The following is a 16900-nucleotide window of genomic DNA, read 5'->3' as shown; positions in this document are numbered from 1 at the left end:
TTACGATAAGTAATGATGGCAAATTGCTCCCTATGTGAAACTTGCATCACAAATGACCTTTACAACGACAATAAAATATTCGGGGAAGCACTTGTCACACGTTAAACCATCTAAGTACAGAGGCGTTGGGTGCTTCCGTTGGCTCTAAATTCAAATTAACAACTGCCTGTTTAACCTACGCGTTCGTCGTGAAACTTTGATCAGATTGTTGTGAGATCAGCAATATTAATGAAAATGATATCATCATATAAACACAACACATATTACCCAACGAAATAGGAGAAGGAAAACTCGTGACTCTGAATGCAAAGCTCGTCATTTTGCTCAGTGAAAGTTGCCGATATTGATGCGAGAAAAAACGTGTTGAATAAGGTATGATTAATTCGAAGGCAGTTAATCACTTCAAAAAATATTAAAAGCGGATTGCAATAACAAAATGTAAAAATTTGTAAGTGTGGGGTTCGATTTAAGTTCAACGAGTTGGCGAGTTCACGCTTCATCTCAAAGTCTAAAAAGCGTTGATGACATGAACGATTGTATAAATATGAATATGATCTTTTTCTAAATTATCCATTTCCAAAACTAGCCGAGGCAGTACATAATACGAAAGTACTGTAACAATCGAAAATAAGCCGTAACTTCTATTATACAGACAACATAATATCAATATGTGTTATGTAATAGGCATTTTCTGTGTTGCAAAGAACTTTTTGTTAAACGTAAGCTATTATCGTGACATCACTGGGACACGATTAAGAATAGTGTATAAAGTATAAGATAATTAAGATAAGTTGCTGACCTTTCAATAAATCACATTTCGAAGTAAAAACGGAGAATATATAAAAAGTAAAAGTAGATGATGTGTATATATAATATAAACAAAAAAACGTCTTATATTTATATTCGAGTTCTAAAAGCAATGCAAATTTTCGAAGAGTACACACGAGCAATACGAAAATCGGAAGTGAAGCAATCAGTGACACCTACATATTTGAAAACGTTACAAATAAAATATTACAGTATATATCAAGCATGATGTGAATAAGCCTACGGCATTCACAATTTCATTGCGTTCTCTCTGTAAAGGCAATCACAGTTCGAAAAAACTTGTTGAATTTTTGGTTAAAATGCGGAAGTGGTAACAAGGAATTTGATGGACGAAATATAAGTCGTTTTATCCCACTTAAGGAAATATAAAGACAGAAGCACCGCAGGTGTGAAGACAGGACACAAAGAGCTCGGATACATAAACTCAATTGACAAAAAGATTTAAAGGAAATTGAGGAGTTTGTAAGATCATTTGGTGGAGTATTCTGCAAGTATTTCAAGAAAAGTTGCTGGTCATTTGGTCGTCGAACGAAAGGAGAAAAATGACGATATTGAAAGAACAACCAGGAAAAGAATGTATAGAAAAAGACACAAAAGAGGTGTGTTTTACTGATAGCAAACATAATCCATTCTTAAGCACGGCATGCTAAATTATATGTGCAAAATACGACGACATAAAAATTGTTATCAATGTGTTAAATGTTAAATTGTATATTTATGTTAATATTGGTCGTCGGCTTCGATTTATTTTCTTTGTGATTAATAACACGATTGTTGTACACGATAGCGAACAATCAGAACTATACAAAAACATGCAAGTATTATGTACAGGCGAGATTATCCTACATGGGTGCACGAGTTTCGACATGACTTTTCCCATATTTACATTAACATTGACAGGCCAACTTGTTTAAGCGACACGTCATTCGTGACCCGACTGGCAAATGTAAACGTCAAAAAGCACGTGACTTTGCCACGCATGTCATTCGTGACCCCACTGGCAAATGTAAACGTCAAAAAGCACGTGACTTTGCCACGCACGTGATTGGTCTCGCACTTTGCCATAAGCTTTTCTTTTTTATATAGGTGAGATTTAGCGACGACATCGAAGTATATTACGTTCCGACGCGTACAAGATGGCAAAGGACGAAAACAAACATTCTCTATACGCCACAATCGATAAAAAGAAAAGCGATTTCGATCAAAGAGTCTCTATCGGAATCTTATCACGTAATTGTTGATCTACTGACGTAAAATGAGAAATTAGAAGTGAAGGGAGTTGTTTCTTAAACAGACAAAAATGTAACTGCTGACGTCATTAGAAAAATTATCAAATAATCTGCCAATATGGACACTGGCGACACGAATACACATGGATACACTTGGATAAATGAATACACGTGGCTACATTCACTACATGAATACACATGGGTACGCATGGATACATTGACTATATGAATACACATGGGTACGCATGGATACATTGACTATATGAATACACATGGGTACGCATGGATATATTGACTATATGAATACACTTGGGTACGCATGGATATATTGACTATATGAATACACATGGGTACGCATGGATACATTGACTATATGAATACACTTGGATACACATGGATACATTGACTATATGAATACACATGGGTACGCATGGATACATTGACTATATGAATACACATGGGTACGCATGGATACATTGACTATATGAATACACATAGATACATTGACTATATGAATACACTTGGATACACATAGATACATTGACTATATGAATACACATGGATACATTGACTATATGAATACGCATGGATACAAAAGTTATATGAATAAAAAAATCGCTAAAACAAGCTGATCCTAAACCTCCTGTAGTCAAGCAGTATTCATTTGTGTGTGTAGCAATATAGCCACATATGAAGTATCGACTTGATACTTGTGACGGTAATCGTGGAACGGTGTTCCAAAATTGAACGGATTAAAATCCCTTGTACAAAAAAAGAGTTTTACGAATAACGTTCATGTATATACACATAACTCAAAACTAAGAATTGTATAAAAGAAAAAATCAAATTTTACATTAACTAGAATAACTATTTTATAACGTATTGTGAATTTGATGAATATTTACCAAAATTGGAAAAATTATTGATCTTTTCCTTCATTAGTGTGAGAGTGAATCACAAACATATCGCTTTTCTCCAAAACTTTCGAAAATCCCATTTCTATATACTTCTAGCTAATTTGACGAGCAACTAAAACTGTTTTCAGCTGCTTTAAATCACATCAACGTAATTATTTTTTAAATTTCCGCGTATTTTTTAAAGTTGAAGTTTTATCAGATGATGAAGGCGATCCGTTCATAATAGCTTGCATTTGCTCTTTTTACCTTTTGCGCGTTCCTTGTTTGGTCGTAAAGTTATAATTGCATTCGTTTCTTGTTTATCTTTCTTATTCGGCTTGCCGTTTGACTTCCCTTCCACGCGTTGACCTTTGAAAATATCTGAAGAAAAGAAAATATATTTAAAACACGAAACTTCGAGTGAAAATGAAAGTTTTTGTGCTAATGAGCCAAACAATCTCACCTAAATTAGTCGACGAGTTTTCTTGTTCCTCTGCTAACTTCGCATTTTGTAAGTTTTCTAAATATGCCTTTGCAAGGTATTGGAACACTAAAAATAAGAAATACCACAATTTGGAAATACAATAAAGACGAATGGAAGAAAATCCTGAGATTTCACAATGGCGTCAAACCTTCCGTGACATTTAAATCTTCTTTCACGGATGTGCGGTAAAATTTAACGCGCAGTTTTTTAGCAAGCGATTCTGCCTCTTCTCTACAAAAGAAAAATGAAAGTGTTATCACAAACGTAAAATGGTCAGTAATTATAAAAGTTTCCACAATAACGAAGCCAGATCAATTTTTTATTTAAGCTATAACAAACTGTAGAGAAATAGATTTCTAAATAATGAATAAATAACAATTATTTGATATTTATATAGCAGGAGTAAATCTGCAGACAGGCAATGCTGATGAATTTTCCCAATGTTAAAATATTATGTCCATGCAGACAAATGTTGAAGACAAGAACTCAACCAATTTTTCCTCATTATTACGAAAATATATTGTACGTGTCCTCATAAGCGTATGGGAGCTATCATTTCTGAAGAGGGCAGTAAATATTCCCAAAACTCACACACAATGAAGGTTCGGCCACATTTTCGCGCAACTAACGTTTAAAACCTGCCCAACTTTTCAATCTTCAAACTTTCTTTCGGGGCAACCCCTACCTGTACGTTCTGCCACATTTTCGCCCAATTATCGTTTAAAATTCGCCCAACTTTTCAATCTTCAAACTTTCTTGTGGGGAGCAGTTGCCGCCTGTCCCGTACGCTTATTCACGTCCTTCAGTATGTTAAATACTCTCACTGACAAAATATTGCTGCTTACGGTTGCACAACAGCTTCGTCGATAAGATCGATTTTATTTTGAACTAACACACATGGTATTGTACCACATTCGTCTGACACCTAGAAATACACATACATCAAACTGATTAGTGAATTGCTTTGCAAAAAAGATCAATATTTATACCCAAATGTACCTTGCCAATCCATTGCTCTATGGCTTCATAAGAATCTCTATCAACAGTTGAGAAACATAGAACACAAGCTTGAGCACCTGAAAATTATTTAATATAATGTCATACGATAAGATTATGCAATAAACATAGTTAATTGAAAACGAATGGTGTGTAGAACTGGGCACGAGACTTCCAACACAGTACACAGTACTTATATAACTGGATACATCAAAAAGAATGCTGTTAGGAAAGTACATTAGCTGAAGAAGCAGCTTTAGTATTTTTCATATATCCACTAAAATATCGGTGTGATGAAGAGCAGACTTGTGATGGTCAGGTTGCAATGAAGCTAGTTTACGAAGGGACATTAGCTCCAAGGCACTCAGCCTGGCTAACAACATCTGCACCCAATTACTCATATGTGACCTCTGATATTTCCCGACATCAGAACAAGAATGCTTCTAGATATTGCTAACATACAGAAGTTGATCTTCATTAATTCTTAAGTGCTATGAATCATTGATTTGTCACTAAGATAAAGCAGGAATTAGATGTAATCACCCCCCCTGGATACAATTATAATGTGGACAAAAAATTCCAACAAAAACTTTCCTCAGGAGAGGAGGGTTAGGGGTAATTATTGTGTAAACTTAACAATTATTTACCCCCAATTTCTACCCAAATCCCAAGAAAGTCCCAAATTTTGTAACTGTTATATTACAACTAAGATTGAGTCTGCTCGGAACTGTTATTGGAGTAAATATTAAAAAATATATTTGGGTGAATGATAATGTAAACAAACCTCTGTAATAAGCTTTTGTGATAGCATCAAACTCCTCTTGTCCTGCTGTATCCCACAACATCAATCTCACATCCTCAGAGTCAATACTGTTAAAATATTGACAAATTAAAGATAAATTAGAGAAAAACAAGAGTGCTGATCAAAGGAACACAGACTCCAGCTGTGAAGCACAAAAAAGATCATATTACAGAAGTTGTTTTTTTTATTGAAATATCGAATAGTTTTGAATAATTATTTACAGTTGAATGAGATGTTTGTGTTTTATCAAAAGAAAAAAAATTACAAAGAAAATGAATATCTGATAAGGTAGTAATAGCTTTTTACAGGTCAACGATAGTGTTAAGATAGTGTCACTTCGCACTGAAGATGGCATAAAGTATGCCGAAACATGTTTGCTTTAAAAAAATTTGTCGTTTATTTTAAATGTCTTATAACCATTGTGCTCGTACGAAATTATAAATTCTTCCCATCATAACAGCATGGCTACAACCCAACTGAGAAACGCACTACAAACGGCAGAGGCCCTTTGTTTGAACTTGAGGCTTTTAGTGAGGGGTGAATCGATTCCAGCCCAGATTTTTCAAATGATAAAGTTTAACTGAGATCGTGAACATGGTTTTATTTGAATGTTTGAAAATTACTAATGCACACGCAAAATAGCCACCGTTTCATCTACCTTGTGATATCACATTCCGGAATGCTTTTATTAAATGCTGGCAATTAGGGATTAAGGTAATTAAAAGACGCGAAGATTTAACACCAAATCTAACATAACAAATAACGCAAAACAAGCAGTTTTGAGAATCGGGAAATAACATGACCAGCAGAAGGCGCATTCCAGCGCATATTTAGTCCTTTAATCGTTCATGTGAGCAGGCGCTGACGTTAGTTATAAAAACACTTAAAATATACGCACCTCACCTTTAAGAACTTCAAAAATATATTCTAAATTTCAATTAGAACATCTAAATTTCGATTTTATTTATAATGCAAATATTGCGACAATCCCAACGAAAAGCGATTAGAACGTAGCAGACATTCGAAAGTCATTTAGAACAGCAATTAGAACGTTGTGACGTGTGTTTTGGTTCTAAAAGCACGTTGAACCTCACCGGGCTCGTAAACAAAGAAAGTTTTATAACTTTTATTGTTAAATGAGAGTAATTTTGTTCAGGACAGCAATATAATCGGAAATTAAAGTCAATTACCTCATTTGTCTTTCCAAAAAGTCCACACCAATTGTCTTTTTGTAGTCTTTGGTAAAAATGCCTTTACAAAAGCGTTGAATCATGCTACTTTTCCCTACGGCACCATTACCAACAACCACAACTTTGATGGCCGTTTCCACGTCTTCCTCTCGCATTTTCACGACAAAAATTCGTATAATGACTTCGCGTGGCAGGGTTTCTCCTTTAGAGATAGTCAAATATTTCAAATAGTCAAAGTTGGAACCGTCCAGAACCCAGATGTTGTAAGTAGATACACCGCTCTTGGTTGATAAGCGAAGTGTTAGCGGTGTAAAATATCCTCCTGCTTTAAAATGAATGCTTTAAAACAATCGAGACAGCGATGAAACCTTCATCGAAACAAATGTTTACAACAAGAACAATCGCTTTGTTCCTCGAAGTCTTTTAGTAAGTCCTACAGCCGCAAGGAAAGTGCAAATGACTCAATAAACGTTTTCCTTTGATATTTGTAACTTGCCTTTCCGACCATGAGCACACGGAAACGGTAAATGTTTTCTAACTAAAGTACATAAAAAAGAGCATGTAAGCTCCTTATTTTCAATATAAACAAACCTTTCACCATTCAAGTCGTTAGGTGTTCATTTGATGGCGACGTTGACCCACAGTTGCGCTAAATGTTGCTATGGTAACAACAGGGGGGTGGAAGTCTTAATCCAAAGCAAAAAGAATCTGACTTCGACAAACCTAATATCAAAATCTATAACTTTTTAGACAAATTTTAAACCATCTAAAATATTTCTTTTTGTTTTAAGAAACAAAGAATAGAAAAATAAAAATTCGTACAGTAATTTTACGAAAACCAAAGTTCTGCCGGGGAAGGGTCTCGTATTCTGGCGACATTCTCCGAGGATCGAACCCGATGTCTAAAAATATAGTCCTCAAAATTTATGATCAGCGGTTTTTCAGAATGAAGACGGTGCGACGTTGACGTTTCCCTTGAAGAAGTCATTGCGTTATCTTCAGCCGAGTACGACCTGGTACGAGTCTTTCTTCGTCTTGATGTTTTAGGAGATGTTTGAACGGTACGAGGGTTTGCATTCATTAAATATGTTGTTTTATTTTGGTCAGTCGCTTTAAGATCTTTCATAGTTACTGACCACTTTTGTTTTAGGGCCTCGTTACGATGATCCAGCGGAGAAACAATCGGTGAAAGTCCGGAAAGATTCGGCATAATCCGGTCGACAGCGGTCGGGTGAGCTTTCGTGCTCGTAAGAATGCTATCGTTTAAAATATTGGGAAAATTTGAATTTGTGAATTGAGATGTAGAAAAATGATGAGGATCTTTTCTTTCAGAGAGAGGAGTTGCTTTCGTCCTGTGAGATGTCTGTTTCTTTTTGTTGTAAGTCGACGGTTTTTCGAAGTAGCTCGTTGCGCTTTTGTCTGGAAATTTTTCTTCGCGACGACGCAAGTCGAAATTTTCTTGTTCTTGTTGAAGAATTTTTGTCCTTTCTATTTTCTCATAATCATTTTTATCGCAGTTTCTGGATGAGCAGTCTTGTTTATGACGTAGAAAGTTGATCAAATCTCTGGTTTTATCCAAATTATTTCTCAATAAATGGCACTCGCTAAGAACCAGGTCAAAATAATTGTTTATAACATCAATGTTCGTCTTTAATCGTTCAAATTCTACACGTTCAAGCGTCAAATGCGCACCATGTTCGTATTTAAACAATTCCAAATCTTCTACGCTTATCATCTCTTCGGAAAATAAAGAAGACTTCGAATGGCGTTTCAAAAGATGTTTTCCAAGTATGGCGTTTGCATATTTCCTGTTTTGAGTCGATTCACACTTCAGTTTTTCGAATGTATTAAAATCCTCCTGATTTCGAAGTGGATTCAAAACACTTTCTCTACTATTTGTTCCACCATCTGCTTTATTGTAAAATTCAATTGTGCCTTCATTGTGATTGAAGACATTCTCAGATTTATCAGAGCGCGAACAATTCCTTAAGCAATTATATCCACTATTATCCAACACCTTCTCGGGTTCATTATCCAAGATGATCCCACTATCGCCCTTATCAACAGTCAGCATATTGTCAACATCAACCAACTTTTTTAAATCACTTTCTTTATTTGCACCTTTATATCCTGCAACATCACCCACACGTCCATCATATCCTTTATTATCCCCAAAGACACTAAGCTCGTTATCCTCGGATACTCCATTCAAACAAGAGTGATCAATCCAATAACCCACATCCATCACTTCGCAAGATCCCTCCACATCCAAAGGATATTTCTTATGTCGACTCGAATCCTCTGACATTCCAATATGTTCCTGTTTCTCATTAAAATTTCTCAATACTATCTCCAAACTTTCAAGCTTTTGCAACATAATTTGTTTATCTAGACAATTTTCTCGATGTAAATTCACTTTTTCTTTATGAAAAACCAACTCCATTTCTTTCATTTCATCGCAATATTTTTCCTCGATTTCGGCTATCTTCAAACTCTGTTTCATTTCGCTACTGTCAAAATTCTTTTTCAACGTTGTCAGAGTTCTGTTCAGTTCAGTTATTGTATTTTCTTTGACATCTAATGCTTTGGTGAATGATGAAATTTCTTGCTGAAATTTGAGCGAATTTTCTTGAAGTTCAACTTGATTTTTAAGTAAACTTTTTTCGAGACTTCCGATCGTTTCACTTTTCGCATTCAAATCCCTTTCGTACTCTCCCAATTTTTCTCTCAAACTTTCATTTTCTTTCGCGACATTTTCCAGCTCATCCAACTTGCTTTGAATTTCATTGTTTTGTACATTTAAAGTATTTATTTCGTCTTGCATGAATCTAGCATTCTTCTCATACTGTTGTTTTTCTTTCAAAGATATTCGAATCATTTCGTATTGTGATTTACCTAAAGAATAACGACCGTCAGTACGATCCTCCATAGTTGTTTCTTCACTTAGTAGAACTGATAAAGTTAAACAAACTCATCAACATAAAATATGATCGTCATATGAAGAATGTTATATGCAGTGCTGTGTTTGACATTAAATGAAGATATGATCTTCGCACTTTGCTGGACAATTTAAGCAATTGTCTCATGAACCTGAAAAATTCAGGTGACTCAACGGGATTCGAACCCATGACATTCCTTTCACGAGAAAACCTGAGCCTAACAAAATTGACCAGCTCTCCACTGTGTGACTTCATAGCTCAGTTGGTCAGAGCACTGCACCGGCACCGCAGAGGTCATGGGTTCGAGTCCCGTTGAGTCACCTGAATTTTTAAGGTTTATGAGACAATCGCTAAATTGTCCAGCAAAGTGCTGATAAAGATCATATCTTCATTTAATAAAATATGATCATTAGCACACAAACAGCAAAAACTATAACTAAGTTATCATTTAAATGATGTATCCCAATCATTAGCAGTGCAAACTCGTTGCTTGGGGGGAGGGGGAAGTATCATTTAAATGATGTTTCCCAATCATTAGCAGTGCAAACTCGTTGCTTGGGGGGAGGGGGAAGTATCATTTAAATGATGTTTCCCAATCATTAGCGTTGCAAACTCTTTGCTTGGGGGGAAGTATCATTTAAATGATGTTTCCCAATCATTAGCGTTGCAAACTCGTTGCTTAGGGGGAGGGGGAAGTATCATTTAAATGATGTTTCCCAATCATTAGCGTTGCAAACTCGTTGCTTGGGGGGAGGGGGAAGTATCATTTAAATGATGTTTCCCAATCATTAGCGTTGCAAACTAGTTGCTTGGGGGAGGGGGAAGGGGCACAAATTCATACATGCATGTCTTAAACCATGAGAAACAATAGATTTCGAAGCAACTTAATACGACAAAACATGCATACATGAATATGTGTCAACCCAATTACCGAGTCTGTTTAAACCACTTATCCCATCACATGTTTGTAGACGTAGATTGTCCAGGTTAGTGTAGTCGTTAAAAGAACCGTTGGCGTTGACTAGCAATTCTACAACATTACAGATAGTCACCTTCAGAGGCAAGTGAAAAGAACCGTTGGCCTTGACTAGCAATTCTACAACATTACAGATAGTCACCTTCAAAGGCAAGTGAAAAGAACCGTTGGCGTTGACTAGCAATTCTACAACATTACAGATAGTCACCTTCAGAAGCAAGTAAAAGAACCGCTGGCGTTGACTAGCAATTCTACAACATTACAGATAGTCACCTTCAGAGGCAAGTGAAAAGAACCGCTGGCGTTGACTAGCAGTTCTACAACATTACAGATAGTCACCTTCAGAGGCAAGTGAAAGAACCGCTGGCGTTGACTAGCAATTCTACAACATTACAGATAGTCACCTTCAGAAGCAAGTAAAGAACCGCTGGCGTTGACTAGCAATTCTACAACATTACAGATAGTCACCTTCAGAAGCAAGTAAAAAGAACCGCTGGCGTTGACTAGCAATTCTACAACATTACAGATAGTCACCTTCAGAAGCAAGTAAAAGAACCGCTGGCGTTGACTAGCAATTCTACAACATTACAGATAGTCACCTTCAGAAGCAAGTAAAAAGAACCGCTGGCGTTGACTAGCAATTCTACCACATTACAGATAGTCACCTTCAGAAGCAAGTAAAAAGAACCGCTGGCGTTGACTAGCAATTCTACAACATTACAGATAGTCACCTTCAGAGGCAAGTGAAAAGAACCGCTGGCGTTGACTAGCAATTCTACAACATTACAGATAGTCACCTTCAGAGGCAAGTGAGCAGCAAATGTCAGAGATTGACTCTGAAGATGATTAAAGGATGTCATAACGTCAGTCAACTCAAAAAACCAACAGTCGTTCCCAGGACTTCACTCAACTGGACAATCTACATCTGCAAAACGTAACGATATTCTGGGTTCAAGCCATTAACAGCACTCTATTAGCAGTAAATTCAATTTGCCGTGCATTAGTTATTATGTCTAAACTAAATAAGCATCATATCTTACCATCCATATCCACTGATGTCCCTTTTTCACCTAATATGTTCCCAATATCATCAACGTTTTCGTTGATGTCTCGTCTCGAGACGTTCAATAAATTCTGTTCGTTCTTCATCAACTTAGTTTCCAGTTCTCTAGACGCGTTGACTTGTTCCCAGTACGCATTCTCAATGATCTCAAGATCACGTGATAAACGTTGAATTTCAATGTTGTAGTCTTGTTGCATCATAGTAACGAAAGTTTTGGTTTCACGTAAGGCAAAATCACTGCTAACACAGTTTTGACAAGATGTTTTCTCAAAGGTATCTTCCGCTTCTTCTTCTAATTCTTTAAGTTTTTGTTTATACGCTTGAAGTTCAATTTTAAGCGCTGTGATAGGATCTGAAGAATATCCGTGACTATCGTACATCAACAGGTCGTCTTTGCCATCACGGAAAGTTGCGTTCAACTCAAAACTGCCATTTTCGAGTTCTCTCGTTCGACAGGTATCTTTCAATGTTGATATGGCCAATTTATGTTGTTCAATTTCCGAATTCAATAAAGAAATGTTTTGTCGAAGTTTGGAAATTTCTTTCCTAAGTTCGTCAACATCTTCCTTATTTTTCTTTCTCGTTTCTAATTCATCTCCAACGCTACTAAAGTCTTCAAGCAAATCCCCCATCTTATTCTCGTGTTTTGTGTTTGTTTCATTCGCAACACCCTCTTGTTCTTTAAGACGTTCCTTCAGCAAACTTACTTCGAGAAGAGAATCCATGAGATGATTTTTCAAACTCTCATTCTCTGCAATCACCGATTCAAAGTTTTTTCCGACTCCATACAATCATGTCGACAAATCATACAATTTTCAGCAAATTCCGAACCAAAATCTACATCGTGTATTTTTCTTAATTCCTCGTGTAAACTTTCTCCCGATGAGTTCTGCTCGTTATTTGATCGATTCAAAGCATAATCATCGCTGAGATATATATTCACATGTTTATTTGATACATTATGAAATGTTTCTCCATTAAGTTGTGCTTCTTCTGGCATAAAATCACTTTCAATCGTTTCATTCACCAAAACATTTCCATTTGCAATGTCGGTACTATCATTCATCAACATCTCCTTATTTTCTTCACTTGTTAATCCTAGAGTTTGGATTTTCTTAAGAAGAAATCTGACCTTTTCTCTCATTTTCGTAATTCTCCTTCAATTTAGCTTCTCGAAATTCGTGTTTTAGATTCCTTACATGAAGTTCCTCAAGTTGCGCAACAATGTCGGCAACCTGCGACTCGTGTTTTGTTTTCAACGTCTCCGTGATTTGCTCTATTTCATCTTTGCTCTTGGCCAAATCTTGCTCATACTGCTCTCGAAGATGATTTCCAACGTGTTCAACTTTTTCGTCCATTTCATCCTAAAGAAAGGAAACAAATAAAACGAGCAAGAACACTGGTGGGTAGTCCTAATTGAAACATAAATCGGATTTACTCGTTTTCTAGTTATAGCACAGAATAGATATCTTAACAGAAGGTCCACTCGTGTCGGAGCCTTTGAAGTTCGTGACTCCCACTTTTCTGAAGCAAATTCTAAAGAAGACACGCCTTCCAGCAAGATACTACCGCTAGATCGCAATAGAAAATATAGATGTTTTTACAAATATATCGTTTTGCACTACACAAGTTTGGAACCTTATATTCTCCGCAAGATGATAACTCTTTGTAAAAATTTCGGCAAACTTTTGCTCTAAACGTGAATTATTTGTAAAATAGCATTCTTGTGCAATACTATTCCATATTGAAATATAGTATAAAGCAAATTCCGAAAAATCATTCATCATTCTGTCTGAAGATGACTTTGAAATAAAGTCGAAAATTTACAGTTTACTTTTCGTCTTGTTTTGATGCATAGTTTGCAATCTTAAGATGTCTTGCGTCTTCGGAATTTGTTTTATACTATTCCATATTGATTTTGTGAAAGTATCTTGCTGGGAGGTCTCGCATGCGTAGTGAAAATATAGGCCACGATTTTAGCCGAGTGGACTTCAGTTAGATGTCTATTCAAAAATACCCAAAATTGCGTTAAAGTGAGCCCGCATATACAATCATGCAGTCAGTGCACAAGTTTCGAGACTTTCAGTACTCGATGATTCCGTCTAACAGTGCATCTATTTGTTTGTAAATGTAGATCGTCCAGGTTGGTAAAGTCCTGAGAAGGACTGTTTTTGTTGTTGTTGACTGACGATTCGACAACCTTAGCGGTAGTCATCTTCAGAGTCAAATGACTCATTTTGACTCCGACCCATTTTGACTATGAAGATGACTACCTCTAAGGCTGTCGAAACGTCAGTCAACAACAACAAAAACAGTCATTCTCAGGACTATACCAACCTGGACGATCTACATTTACAAACATGTAACGATACTCCTGGGTTCAAACCATTTACTTTATTACAGTTAATTATTAATTGATATTTTTTCATTAATTTTCGAAGAAAATGAACAGAGATTTTATTGTTGGAAACAGCGCTGGTGTTGAGCTTAATTGTTGACTTACTATCTTATATGACGTCAAAACGCATTTTATTATTGGAAACAGCGCTAGTGCTGAGCTTAATTGTTGACTTACTATCTTATATGACGTCAAAACGCATTTTATTATTGGAAACAGCGCTGGTGCTGAGCTTAATTGTTGACTTACTATCTTATATGACGTCAAAACGCATTTTATTATTGGAAACAGCGCTGGTGCTGAGCTTAATTGTTGACTTACTATCTTATATGACGTCAAAACGCATTTTATTATTGGAAACAGCGCTAGTGCTGAGCTTAATTGTTGACTTACTATCTTATATGACGTCAAAACGCATTTTATTATTGGAAACAGCGCTGGTGCTGAGCTTAATTGTTGACTTACTATCTTATATGACGTCAAAACGCATTTTATTATTGGAAACAGCGCTGGTGCTGTGCTTAATTGTTGACTTACTATCTTATATGACGTCAAAACGCATTTTATTATTGGAAACAGCGCTGGTGCTGTGCTTAATTGTTGACTTACTATCTTATATGACGTCAACACGCATTTTATTATTGGAAACAGCGCTGGTGCTGTGCTTAATTGTTGACTTCCATATCTTAAATGACGTCAAAACGCATTTTATTCTTGGAAACAGCGCTGGTGCTGTGCTTAATTGTTGACTTCCATATCTTATATGACGGTCAAAACGCTATAACCTCGACACAAACAGAACAATGTAGTTTATGATAAAAGACCCGACATCACCTGATATTTTTCCTTTAACTTTTCTCTCGTTTCATCAAGCATACTGCTATATTTTTTCTCCAATTCACAAGTGAGTTTCACCATTTCATCTTGATATCCCTCCTTCAAGATTTTTATTTCTTCGTGAGCGTCGTTGAGTTGAGATTGCATCTCTTCGCGTTCCAACGAGAACCGTCTTTCTAATTTCTTAATCTTTTCCAAATATTCATTTTCTTCAAGCGCTCGTCCATTCGTCAGCTCTTTAACTTTAGCCTCCCATGATGCCTCGCGGTCAAGCAAATCCTTAACACGTTGTTTAAGTTCAGCAGTCTCACGCTTGTGCGAATACTTCATGTTTTTTAATTGATCTTCGGCATCCAAGGTTGCTCGTTCTATTGCATCCTGGCATTGCGCCCACTGCTCTCGCTGCACAGCGGATACTCGTTCGTCAAATTCTTCTCTCTGTCGAACAAACTGTAGTTCCCATTCGTCCTCAAGTTTTGAGATTTTTTCGTCTGCCTCATTTTGATACTGCTCGCATAACTCCTGTGAAATGTTCAAAACCTAAAACGAAAATTACACGTACAGGATTAAAGATCACTATTTTATGGGAATGAAAATGATAAAAGATTACTCAACGTAAGATTATCCAACGCCAGATTATTCATTTTAAGATTATTCATCTTAAGATTATCCAACATAAGATTCAGATTATCCAATATCAGATTATTCAACATTACAACTTAAGATTCTGTTTTTACTTGATCATGGTAAATTCACAAATGTTATAAAAAGTCAATTTCACCTGATTTTCGTAGTCTTCGTGTATTGTACTGCACAGTTCTTGTATGGAATTCTCTATCTCTTGTCGCAGTTCAAAGGGATCCTTATCTACCCCCAAATGACCATTGTGAAGAATCGCATTAATAGCAATTTCAACATCATCATCCACATTTGCTCCCAAATGATCCGAATTGATATCGTCAAAAGCATTTCTAACATCATTATCCACATCTGCTCCCAAACGATCCGAATTAAAATTGTCAAAAGCAATTCTAACATTATCCACATCTGCTCCCAAACGATCCGAATTAAAATCGTCAAAAGCAATTCTAACATTATCCACATCTGCTCCCAAACGATCCGAATTAAAATCGTCAAAAGCAATTCTAACATTATCCACATCTGCTCCCAAACGATCCGAATTAAAATCGTCAAAAGCAATTCTAACATTGTCCACATCTGCTCCCAAACGATCCGAATTAAAATCGTCAAAAGCAATTCTAACATTGTCCACATCTGCTCCCAAACGATCCGAATTAAAATCGTCAAAAGCATTTCTAACATCATTATCCCCAATTGCTACCAAATGATCCCAATTAACATCGTCAAAAACATTTCCAACATCATTATCCACAATTGCTCCCAAATGATCCCAATTAACATTGTCAAAAGCATTTCCAACCTCATTACCCCAATTGCTCCCAAATGATCCGAATTAACATCGTCAAAAACATTTCCAACATCATTGTCCACATCTGCTCCCAAATGATCCGAATTAACATCGTCAAAAGCATTTCTAACATCATTATCCACAATTGCTCCCAAATGATCCAAATTAACATCGTCAAACGCATTTCTAACATCATTATCCACATCTGCTCCCAAATGATCCGAATTAACATCGTCAAAAACATTCCCAACATCATTATCACCATTTACAGCAAAATTGTCTGTAATCTCGCAACGAATCGCTGAATTAATAAGATTCTCAACGAAGCTTTCACTTAAATCTTCAATCTTAGATTTCATTTCCCCATCCAAGCTCACTTCAATTTTATCGGTATTCACATCTTGAATTGCCTTTCGTTTTAATTCACCAACGTTTATTTCTAACGTTTTGTCATTTTCACCACTGTCAAATGCTTGCCATTTCTCACTGTCGTTAAATCCTTCGTCTTCAACAAATATAACACCGTTTTCACTTGACTTTCGACAAACAAACGAGTTATTTCCAGTTTTAAAAGTGGTAATCGACACTAAAACGTCTTGAATAACAGTTTTAGCAATTTCCATGCACATTTCAACAACAGAACCCGCGGGTTTTGAATCAGAATAAATGGTCTTGTTGATATCACTTTCGAGAAAATCTCTCCTCCTAACTTCCTTGAACGCAACATTTTCCAAAACGTTGCTGGGTTCAGAACCGTATTTTCCTGCCTCAACGGGATTCGATAATCCAAGTTGGCGATCGTTGAGTATTTCTGTGCGAGCAACAAACTCCAT

At 36.3% G+C, this 16900-nt stretch overlaps 3 protein-coding genes and 1 long non-coding RNA gene across 6 annotated transcripts; 1 reads left to right on the top strand and 3 right to left on the bottom strand.

The window, feature by feature from the left end:
- The first annotated feature begins 64 nt into the window (after window positions 1-64).
- Window positions 65-2976, top strand: LOC124434483. 2 transcript variants are annotated; one of them, XR_006944784.1, is made up of 3 exons: window positions 65-372; window positions 1087-1427; window positions 1915-2976. It is a non-coding gene; the product is annotated as an uncharacterized LOC124434483 (long non-coding RNA). The 2 variants fall into 2 exon arrangements; XR_006944786.1 differs by having other exon boundaries at window positions 66-372; window positions 1189-1427.
- Window positions 2870-8312, bottom strand: LOC124434437 (ras-related protein Rab-23-like). Of its 2 annotated transcripts, XM_046984344.1 has the most exons (9): window positions 8308-8312; window positions 7321-7327; window positions 6426-6606; window positions 5218-5303; window positions 4437-4513; window positions 4283-4362; window positions 3586-3668; window positions 3417-3503; window positions 2870-3334 (listed from the first exon to the last, which is right to left on the bottom strand). In XM_046984344.1, exons 3-9 carry the CDS (start codon window positions 6578-6580, stop codon window positions 3192-3194), a joined length of 711 nt encoding a protein of 236 aa, XP_046840300.1. In that variant the 5' UTR covers window positions 6581-6606; window positions 7321-7327; window positions 8308-8312; the 3' UTR covers window positions 2870-3191. The 2 variants fall into 2 exon arrangements, with proteins under 2 accessions (XP_046840300.1, XP_046840293.1); XM_046984337.1 differs by lacking the exons at window positions 7321-7327; window positions 8308-8312 and having other exon boundaries at window positions 6426-6618.
- On the bottom strand, window positions 7255-12475 carry LOC124442842. The gene is made up of 3 exons (XM_046993380.1): window positions 12235-12475; window positions 11381-12154; window positions 7255-9320 (listed from the first exon to the last, which is right to left on the bottom strand). The coding sequence occupies exons 1-3, from the start codon at window positions 12473-12475 to the stop codon at window positions 7255-7257; spliced, it is 3081 nt and encodes a 1026-aa protein (XP_046849336.1).
- A 23-nt stretch (window positions 12476-12498) lies between these two features.
- On the bottom strand, window positions 12499-16900 carry LOC124442750 (centrosomal protein of 83 kDa-like). The gene is made up of 4 exons (XM_046993274.1): window positions 16248-16900; window positions 15420-16095; window positions 14636-15178; window positions 12499-12767 (listed from the first exon to the last, which is right to left on the bottom strand). The coding sequence occupies exons 1-4, from the start codon at window positions 16898-16900 to the stop codon at window positions 12519-12521; spliced, it is 2121 nt and encodes a 706-aa protein (XP_046849230.1). The 3' UTR covers window positions 12499-12518.

This window comes from Xenia sp. Carnegie-2017, unplaced genomic scaffold, assembly GCF_021976095.1.
Source record: "Xenia sp. Carnegie-2017 unplaced genomic scaffold, XeniaSp_v1 HiC_scaffold_1, whole genome shotgun sequence".
Classification (NCBI taxonomy): Eukaryota; Metazoa; Cnidaria; class Anthozoa; order Malacalcyonacea; family Xeniidae; genus Xenia; species Xenia sp. Carnegie-2017.
The sequence above is the reverse complement of the archived record's forward strand: the minus strand, read 5'-3'. Positions and strand labels throughout refer to the sequence as shown.